The sequence below is a fragment of the Ursus americanus genome, chromosome 27 (assembly GCF_024610735.1).
Source record: "Ursus americanus isolate L20-20 chromosome 27, mUrsAme1.1.p, whole genome shotgun sequence".
Classification (NCBI taxonomy): domain Eukaryota; kingdom Metazoa; phylum Chordata; class Mammalia; order Carnivora; family Ursidae; genus Ursus; species Ursus americanus.
In genome coordinates this window covers 16835682-16846404 of record NC_142153.1, presented here as the reverse complement: position 1 = coordinate 16846404, position 10723 = coordinate 16835682, and the positions used below count along the sequence as shown (strand labels likewise).

Here is a 10723-nt window from a genome sequence, read left to right as displayed (position 1 = left end):
TTAAAATTGTATAACATAGACCTTATGAGCTCGGTATTATTATTACAAGCTCACTTTGATCCATAATTTATACAAATGGAAAGAGAGTAGATACAATGAAACCAACATTCAGATTGCATTTTGGGTTGTGTTTTTTTGTTTTTTGGTTTTTTTGAAAGTTCTAATTGAATTTCCCTAAAAATTGCCATTTTAAGCAAAGATTCATTGGGATTTGGGAGCAGTAATAAATTTAAGTGAAGATTATACTGTGACTCAGGAGTCATAGTAAATTGTGTACCAGCAGATCTAAAGGGTGAATTGTTACTGTCTGCTGTTGTCTTTTTCAAGAGAATTGTGTTCTGACCGAAAAGGAGTCTGAATTTTGACGTAACTACCTAAAGGCAAGGATTGAGCTGGCCCTCGGCTAGTCTATCCCAATCTGTACCATGTCCAGCTTTAAGACTTTTCATCAGAAGCTGCAAAACCACAAAGAGATCCCAAAACATTAAGTCACACATATCAACAGCACACACAACAAGCACTTTCTTCACTTTATGGGATGTTAGCGTGTCATTTTCAGTGTTTATACAACTATTCCGCAAGGGGAAAAAATAACCATAAAGTACTAAGGTGCTATGGAAAAAGGCACTCGAACGAATAAGAAGTTTTGCCAGATTAAATGCGATAACATTAATAAAGTTTCAGATTATCCCCATTCTGTGAATCCCTCTCATCTACTGATTTCCTCATTTCTTCCTGCCTTCCACTAAAGACAACTTCCTTCTCCCCTCTCATACTTATTTTTCTGTTATGGTTTCTAAATTATTTTACCACATTCATATTTCCGTCTAATAACTCTAAAAATGTTGAAATGATACTTCCCTTTAACATTCTACTTTAGTGTAGAATTTGGCTTAAGTCACGTAAAAAAGCAGTTTCATTTGCATCGTCAAGAGAACCTCATTAGTATAATGTAACCTACATGGAGGACTTGCAGTGCTATCATACCAAGCCTCCAGTTTCTATGCTCTCATCTATAAAGATGATTAACTACTTTCGAGCAGTATGCGTGAATTCTCTCAGCAGTTCATCCTCATTTTAGTTGGAGTAATTAATTTTAATTAACTGCCAACAATGTTTGTTGCCATGTGGAAAAAGGAGAATATGGCCCTTGTTGCCATTTGAGCAATGAGTAATGTCAAGTTTAAACTAGATGATATTGAAAACTGATGATATCAGTTTAATGTTAGAAGGGTAAAGAGGTCTTAGGTCGTGAAATAAAGAATTATAAACCTGATTTCCCAGGGAGTACAGTCTGCTTGAAGGGTTTTGAGAAGTCCTAGCTTAGCAAAAATTAAAGCTGATAGTAAATCATCTTTCCTCCTCCCACGTATTTAGGGTTCTGGCTAATAAAAATTAGATTTTTCTCAAGAAACAAGAAAAGCCTCAAGTACACAATCTAACCTTACACCTAAAGGAGCTGGAAAAAGAACAGCAAATAAAGCCGAAATCCAGCAGGAGAAGAGAAATAATAAAGATTAGAGCAGAAATCAATGACACAGGGGAAAAAAAAAAAAAAAGCCAGTAGAACAGATCAACGAAACTAGGAGCTGGTTCTTTGAAAGAATTAGTAAGATCAATAAACCCCCAGCTAGACTTACCAAAAAGAAAAAAAAGAGAAAAGCCCCAAGTAAAAATTAGATTCTGCTTCCTAGTTTTGGAATTAGTATTGTTTTTGTTGCCTCTCAGTCAAAATGTTCAAATTTCATAGTCCTGGTTGTTGTTTTTTTTAAAGATTTTAGTCCTGTTTTTAAAACATATAGAGTAATTTAGAGATTCAAACTTAATATCATCGCCTTTTTTTCCCACTGCTGTGATTTAAAACAATAACTCTAATTTTTATAAGAAATAATTTCACCTTCTCTCTTTGAATTCGGAAATGAGGTCATGAATTGTACTAATTGTACGTAAGACTTCTTTAGGGGACAGGTTCATGCAAAGTAGCAGGAGTGGGAGCAAACTCCTCACTGCTAATTTTGCTGACAATATGAAGTATTGTCAGCAAAGTAATATCCACACTATATTGACATCATCTAAATCTATTTTATTCAGGATTTAAAAGGCTTTCTATGGTATTGTTGCGAGAGAAGGAGTAATGGTGGTTTAAAGAAAACTTTTAATATTCAGTTGCTCAAGAGTTCTAAGACATCAAACTTTTCAAGTTTATCCTGTATTTTAAAAAAATAAAATATACTTTGAATACTGTGCAGATTCTCATCTTACCAGAAGAGGAACCAGTCAGCACAACATAGAATTTTAGAGCTGGAAAAGACTTTTCAATATCATCTAGTTTAAACTTGACATTAACCTTGTTCACTAAAATCACTGTCTTCTCAAGGATCTTAGCTTTCCTGCACTATTTTCCAGAAAATTAAAGGACCTCTAGTCCCCAGTTCTTTTTGTTGCATTTGTCTGTCTTTTCAGTCCCTTCTGATATTCTCCATATTCATGCTAATGATTACAGCTGTGAGGATTTTCATGATTCTTTAAGCCTGAATTAGCCTAAGAATAGTCTATTGTGTGCAGAAACATAACTTTTAACTTAAATACTTGGCCAAAGGAAAGGTGAATAATGCAGTTTTAGGAGTAGTTGTAGTAATAGTTGAGTCACTAGTACTCTGGAGGACACACACCATAGGGTCTTGGCCATCAAGATTTAAGAGTGAGTAATACAACCCTATTATGGAAGAAGAGTAACACCACTTACGTTATTGTAGTGGAGAAGCAAGAGTGGGTAAGCACGGCTTTTCACTTGGAAGTCGAGGGTGAGGGGCAATATGTGGAGGTTCTTTGTTTTATTTTCTCAGTCCTATTTCTCATTCGTCAAATCAACAGGTATTTTATTTTGCATACAGCACAAGCTAAACATTCTGATAGGTCTGGGTATACAGCAGACAACAAGAGCGAGTCTTTGACCCCAAGAGGTATACATACGGTATAGACACATAGCAGAGGGCAATGCTAAATAAGACTGCCTACAGAAAAAGAGAAGATACATAGGATCTTGAAAACCCTGTATGGTTCCACCACCTCACAAGCCATTTATTAACTTTGCCCTCCTTGTGAAATGAGAAATAACTATTATAATTAGTTGTGTGGCATTTTGGAAATGAAAAATGCTATAGAAGAGCTGAATAATAGAAAACAAGATTAAATTATATGGTAGGAATGGTTCTTATAGGTATGTCCACTATATATGTCATCACTGTAGGACCGCTACCAGGGAAAAGCTAAGTTAGGTAAATGCAATTGTCTAGGTTTTGCGAAGACAAGAAAATATCTGTGTATTGGCAAGAGGGTTTATGCAATTTGTATTACTTTGGGCAATGCAGGAACTAAATACAGCTGGAATCTCACATAGAGTATGGGGTTTCCACATGCCTACAGCTTCTATTAAGGATCTTCTGCATTTCGATGTTTATTTGAAGTATTTCTTCAACAATTTTTAAACGCTTGCCACTACCCAAGACTGAACAAGCGGTTATATTTTCATATTCAGAAACTACAAGAAGGTTCGTTGAATTATATAGAATGAATATCTGCCGTTCTGTGATTAACATCAGTATATTGGGTTTTGGGGGTGTCGTTATCAGTGATTTATCATGAACAATTCTTTCTGATTTTACCGGTGTTTTTAAAGTTTGTTAATTCTTTTAGAGGACTAGGATACCAATTTATGTCCCATTCTCCATCCTCAGAAGATGAAGAATTTCTCGAATTGGGCATTTCTTTCATATGCTTTTATATGGTTATATTCTTACACTGAACATTGAGATTCTCAAACTGTACGAGAAAGAAGGGGTTCTTTTTTGACAGTTGTTTAATGTTCCTTGACTGCGAACTGATCTTAATTTTATTATTAGCATTTTTATATTTTTGTCAACATTTTCACCCTAATTAAATGCGGCGCTACACCACAATGTTTAGCCCGTGGCATAACACAAGGCAGATGACCTGTCATTGAGAATCGTGATTTTCTCTTCTCTTTTTTTCCTCTGAACAATATAATTTTTTCGGTCTCAGTTCATAATGACATACCTCTGTAGTTTAACTTCCTAACACTCAAAAAATAAAAATACTAAAAATTTAACCTTATATGCATGCCATTGATTTTTTTAAAAGCATATTAATATAATTATTACTTGGTAAAGAGATCTTATTTTTTACTATCTTTCCCTGATTTAACAAATTTAATGATATGGAAGGTTTCCATACAGTTGCTTATTATTTTTTTGTTCCATATATCAGTGCTTTGGTCTCTAACATCCTTTTGTCCTTATCGTATTATCTCAATACATTTTCATTTAGAATAAAGAGATAGAAGCATGAAAATTAATCATGCATCAGACCTTTTCGCCGTGCTTAATAGGAATGAGCAATTAAGGCTAGAAACCTCAGTGTTTAATGCTGTTTTCAAAACTCCGTTATGCCATATATTGTCAGTTCAGTGATTAAAGAGAGTAAGTATAATATGTAGTCAGATTAAAACAGGATAACTAAACCAGTGTTAAAAAAAGAAAAACGCTATGGTGTCTGTGCATTGCATGGCAGAGTACTGCTAAAATTTGCCTAAATAAATTCTCATGATGTTTTTGGATATTATGGGAATGCTTTGGCTATACTTGGGTTTGAATCTTCAAAATAATAAAGGTTCTAATAGTTATTTTTTAAAAACACACTATCCTGTTTTTAGAAAGTTGTAACTCATCTTCCTGGTTATATTTGTGATAAGTTTGTGAAACTATCTATACTATACTATTATGAAAAAGGTAAAACTTAATGTGTACTTAGATTTTGAAAGCATCATATGCATTTAAAAAGATTTTTTGGTAACTTGTGGCACTTTGGTAAAGGAATGTGCAATTATAAAGTTTTATGCCATTTTGATTTTTTTTTTTTAATCACCAGGAATTACTCTTACTAGGCTTTAGATTGAAAACCAAACCCAATTTTAAGACTGGCACTTTTTCCTACCGGTGGTTCCTGTTTTTCTAATTATGTGGAATATTTCTTTAAACCATTCTTTGCAATGAGTTTTAACTTTCCTCTTCCCTCCTAACCTCAAAAACCTTTAATTTAAGGAACATTTTAAATGAATCCAGTGGTAGTTAGATAAGCATTTTAGGTATCATGGATGTTTAATCTGGTGCCTGACTTGAGTAATCTTCCGATAAAAATAGATTAAAAATCTCCCGAAAAAGAATATTCGAACATTTTAATTAGTTTGTATTGGTTATAATCAATTGAGTAAGCTGATGTCCATATAGTCATAATTTATCTTCAGATCTGGGGCTGCCAACATAACTAACTACACAGCATTGCTTAAAATACCCTCATATATTCCAAAGAGAAATGACAAGAAGAAATAAAATTCTGTATGATTATGGCTATTGTATACACTTCTGTTAGGTTTCCAGTATTTTACTGTGATACACCCATGGGTAGTAGAAGCAAACTGAAAACAAATATAAATGCTTTAACATTGGATGTCGGCATCAGTACAGATTATTCATAAGCTATTGCAATAAAAAAAAATACTCATTGTGCCTGTATTTGAAGAATTTATCTTAGATTTTCTCCAGCCTTTTTCACTAAGGCTGTGCAATCATTTCAATGTAGAGACAACAGAATATATGAATGAATGAAATGATGGCCCTGTTTGCCATGGGATAAATATTCTGTTGAATTTTTTGAGAGCATTGGCTGTTGTATATTATGACGTAAACTAGATTGTTCACATGCCACATGCGAGTCTTAAGTACAAATCCCAGCATTTGGAAATTATACATCTTTCTTTTTCCTCGCTAAATGTTCAGAATTTACAATTCAAATTTATGAATTTTAAGCTGCTGATTATTAAAAAGCACCTAATATGAATTAAAAGATTAAATGAAATAAGACCTATGAAAGAATGCTAATTAATAGCATAACCCTATATACTATCACACTTCTGATAATGTTAAGTTTCTTATAAAGCCTTAAAATATTTTAGTGAAAAATTAATTACCTAGAAATGAAGGCACTTTATTACCTTGAAATAGCTATTTGTCTGTATAGAAATTGTCTAAAATCCCATAAAATATTCTTTATCCTTTTATAAATTTATCCTACTTATGTGTTTTTCTAAAGCTTCTTATAATATAATAATTCAAACTATTTTAACTTACTAGAAAATTGTGTTACATGATAGAACCAATGAACAATTCAGAAATAAAACTCTAGAGTAACAAAAGTGTGTGTGATAACAGCAAAACTGTTAGTCTAAGTAAGTCTACAATCAGTTGAGGTTAAAATGTAAAATTTGAAGGCTTTTTCATTGAACAATTTTTAGACAGCTTTTATTTTTTAAATCTTATCTTTAATTGGTTCTACCTTGTGTTGAAATGTTGGTCAAATATAAGGGCAATCAAAAGCATTAAGCCAGCCCATCATAACTCAATTTTCTTTATTTGGGTTTTTTTAATGTAACCCTAAAACGTTAAGAAATGAGTTTTGTTTCTTCTTTGTTCAAGTCAGGCCTGCCTGGCAAATTATCAAATTTAAATCAATAATGTGGACGTGCAGCTGCTGTACCCTCTTCAGAAAATTAAAAGTTGATTTATACAAGGGATTTGGTTCAGAAGAAAAGGCATAGGATCATTTTTTTTTTCAAAAGTTAGCTTTTTTCTGAAGTTCATCCTTACATCTTTCTGACATTTATAAATCATATGCTAACTTTTATCCAAGAATATTTTTTAACTGAAAAATATTTCACAGCAAACAAACTTTGCTTTCTTTTTTGTTTGGGGGCAGTTCACTTCATAAAAAAATCATTGGTCTATAATTACACTTATCTTTCGTTCTTTCTCTGTGGTGGCCATTTTTCTATCAGTAGTTTTAAATGTTTTACTAAATGTAAATGCTGCTTGATAGACGCCGTTATCATCACCTAGTAGAGACAGGAGTCAAGTTTATTAGCAGTCTACTCTTATCAAGGAGAAACTAAAAATAAATTCCATGTCAGTTCTTTGGTTTGTATCTTGGTATCCTTTTTAAATAAGACATATTAACCCAAAGGTGTGTTAATGTCATGGCATGAACAATCTTACATGTAGATCTAATGAGTATTTTGTGATGCTGAGTAACAGACTTTTCTCAAATCTCTGTGATGCTAAATATTTTCCTTAGGAGGTTTTGTTTCATGTTAGACTGTTGTTCTGAAAGATGTTGGTCCTAGTGGGATTTTTTTTTTAAAACTGGGAAAACAAATCAATGCATGTATTACAAGTATAGAAATGGTGAATTGTAAACTTACCGTATAATAATGATTCTATTTTCAAAAATGTTTTGCTGTTAAATATATACAACATAAAATTGCTTCCATACTGTAATTGAGTACTTTTTCTTAAATGACCCTGTTATCACTATTCCAGAATTAGAAGTTGGGCAGATACATGATTGATTCATGTGTCTGCATAGATGCTTCAAGGTATATTCTTCTCTTGGTGAGTAAAAAATATATTTTCCTTGGCATCAATGCATTGAGATCTGAATATACCTGTATCTATCTATTCCTACTGCACATTTCTTATACAGTATCTTCTAATATGCCAAAACTGGCCTCCACACAACTTAAAATTGAGGGTTTGTTACATGCTTTCTAACAGAAAGGTTTTCAATGATATTCGTTATGGGCTTGTACTGTGAAAATAGTGAAACTCCCTTTAAAATTTCATATGTGCTAAATTTAAATTAATATTTTTTCTTTAGCTCAAATTTCTCTAAATCCAGAGAGAATATCAACCCTTTTCACTGTTGTCAGATCCAGCATAAGGAACAGCCCTATGACACTACAAAAACAGTTGAGGAATAAGGCATAAGTGTCTTATGTTACACTTCAGAATAAAGGCATTGTGTGAACGAAATGAACCAAAGTTCATCGTGAATGCAAGGCTTCTGTACTTGACATTCCTGCACCGAAGGGAAGACAAGTGTCAACACCATTGGCATCATTCTCAAACTGATCTTAAGTGGAGTATCTTCCACCACACTGGAGTACTTCTTGACTCTTGCCAGGTTTTGGTTTGGGTTTGTTTTGGGTGTAATTCATTGAGCCTTTTCCGTTTTCAAAAAAAAAAAAAAAAATTTTTGTCAGAGCTGAGGGAGAGAGACAGAGATTTGAAAATACTTTCTTAAGAGATCATGTAACTATATAACTCAATTTCAAAAGAGGAGGAGGGATAGTCTCAACCCACCGCCTCTCACAAGAAACATGTTTTTAAATCTGTAACTGTTTTAGTGTTAACAGGGTACAAAGTGTTTTTGTCCTGTGTTGTACTTAAAGGTTCTCATTGATTGGTGATTGTATTGTACTGTAGGAAAACAAATCATAAACTGCCTTGTATTGTTTATAATAGACCATCCCACGTACTACTTCAGTTTTTATGTTCCAAGTTTTCCAGTGATGCATGTTAACAGTTAGGTCCTAAAATTCTGTGGTGCTAATTCTTCCATATCCAATGGTGCTTTTGTGGATGCTAACTGCACACATGCTGGACAAAGCTTGAAGTTTAAAACTTTCCTCCCTTCCTCTGTTTATATAAAGTAAAATGAAATAACTTGAATTTGTCTCAAAGTATCACTGACAATCTAATAAACTGGTTTCTATGTGTGATTAGTTTGGATTCTTAATTATTTTTCAGAAAGCAGATTAGTTCTCCTGGGCCCTTCGATCAACCCGGAGTTGATTTTACCACGTGTTTATGTCGTTATTTCATCTGTGCCCCCAAATTTGTGGTGTCTTTGGGAATTTAAATCCAGTTGGCCTCGCTTCCATAAGCAAGTTTATGTTGGATCTGCAAAAACTACACCTATCAGACATGGAAATTAGTACATTGAGAAAACCAAAAATGTGCCGATCGAGTGCCTTTGTTTATTTTAGTGTTTTATTAATAAGGTTTTATTATCTACTTGAACCATGAGGTAACATTTGCATGGAAACAAATACGCCTCGGAACCTTTATTATTGCTCGAATGACATTGAAAAGGTCATTCGTGTATACTGATACTTAAGTAAAGTTTCCACTTCACATGTATGAAAACATGGACAAAAATAAAATAAAATTGGAACTTTCCAGGACAAACTGATACCAAATGCCAGAATGGCATGGTCTTATTGGATTTTTAATTTCAGCCACACTAAGAATCACAGCATTTGGACAAGTGAAGCAGCTATCCTCATGAGGGCAGAGGTCTGTTTCTCCCAAGCCAGAGATAAAGTCAGTTATTAAGGCAGTGTGCAAATCTGCATTCTAATCTTGGTATTTTGCCTAACCTATGGGTAACCTTAAATCTAAAAAAAAAGATCAAAATAAATCGATTAAAGCTTCTCAAGCAACAATCATTGATCTCAGAGGATGAGCAAACCTGTCCCTCTAATCTAGTGGGCCCCATGGCTGAAATGACATTCCCATGCTGCTGTGGTTCTTTATTTTATAAAGAGTGTAGGTGTAGTAATTTTGCCTCAAATAGTTATTGAATCATGTCAAACTCCTAATATCAGAAAATAAAGTTTACAGAACAGAGCCAATATGAACACTGGGCTTGCAGCTCCATGACTGTCTTGAACAAATGCAGTATTTACTAAATCACAACCTTTCTAAAGATATTTCTACTGTGTATTTTTGTAACTACCTTTACAGCATTCCATTTTATGAAAACTGGCAACTAGTAAATGTGCTACAAAATAATTTCAGGTCTTCTTTCATCAAAAAGAGAGAGAGAGTAGGTAGGTCTATGAATGTCTTAGCATATCTTCACTTCTGTGGTGATATTTTGCCTGTTAATTGAAAGAAAAATTAATTCTAATTTTATGAAAGGATAAAAAAATAAATTTCTTTTGGAAAAATATCTACTTTTTAATCTACGTGAAAAATCTCTGATTTTTATCCTTCCAGCCACCAGTTTTATGTGTTATTGTTCACCATAATGTTTGTCCCACCTAAAAAATCATTCTCACAAATTTTATCAGGTTTTTTTTGTATGAAATTATTTTAAAAACCCAGCCTTTAATAAAATGAGTACACTTTGTAAGTTTGGTTCATTTATGAAAATAATATAGTCTCTCCCTCTTTAAGTTTATTATTTAAGCTTTTTAAAAGTTATGTAAAATTATGTTTGTCTTTATTTTTATCAGTATTATTTTGGCAAGTTGTGTTTTCTGTTCCTAAAATAATAATTTCCCTTGAAGATCTTAAGCTCAAAGTGTCATCTATAAATCTGTGAGTGAAAGCACTTCCAGTAAAGATCCACATATTCTCCATTGAGGAACATCTTTCGAAATAAATTTCATGTACATTAAAAACCTAACCTTATTAATCTTAGGAAACTGATTTTTCTCATCAGGAATTGCTTTGAGTTTGAAAATGGCCAACAATAATAATCTTGCCCGTATTAAAAAAAAAAAAAAACCCAGTCTATAACCTATCTCATTTCAGATTTGTCTTCTTCATGCATTTTTTTTTAAACCATTGAGGTAGGTGCATACTGAGTTCACATTAAGACTAAAGTCACTTTTCTTACCCTCCAGCTTATCATCGGGGCAGTAAAAAGACTCCTAGAAAATAACTAAAAAATAAGGAATATATTCATGCAAAAACAAATGAGAAATAGTTCATAAGATTGAATAAACCATATAATGCATGAG

General features: G+C 33.0%; 1 protein-coding gene across 2 annotated transcripts in view; it reads left to right on the top strand.

The window, feature by feature from the left end:
- Positions 1-8695, top strand: part of PURG (purine rich element binding protein G) — a 37096-nt gene extending 28401 nt beyond the window's left edge. For both annotated transcript variants that reach the window (XM_087856416.1, XM_045779267.2), the window contains one exon: positions 7789-8695. In XM_087856416.1, coding sequence (XP_087712542.1) covers positions 7789-7803 — 15 coding nt within the window. In that variant the 3' untranslated portion in view covers positions 7804-8695. The remainder of the gene's footprint in view (positions 1-7788) is intronic.
- The last annotated feature ends 2028 nt before the right edge of the window (positions 8696-10723 follow it).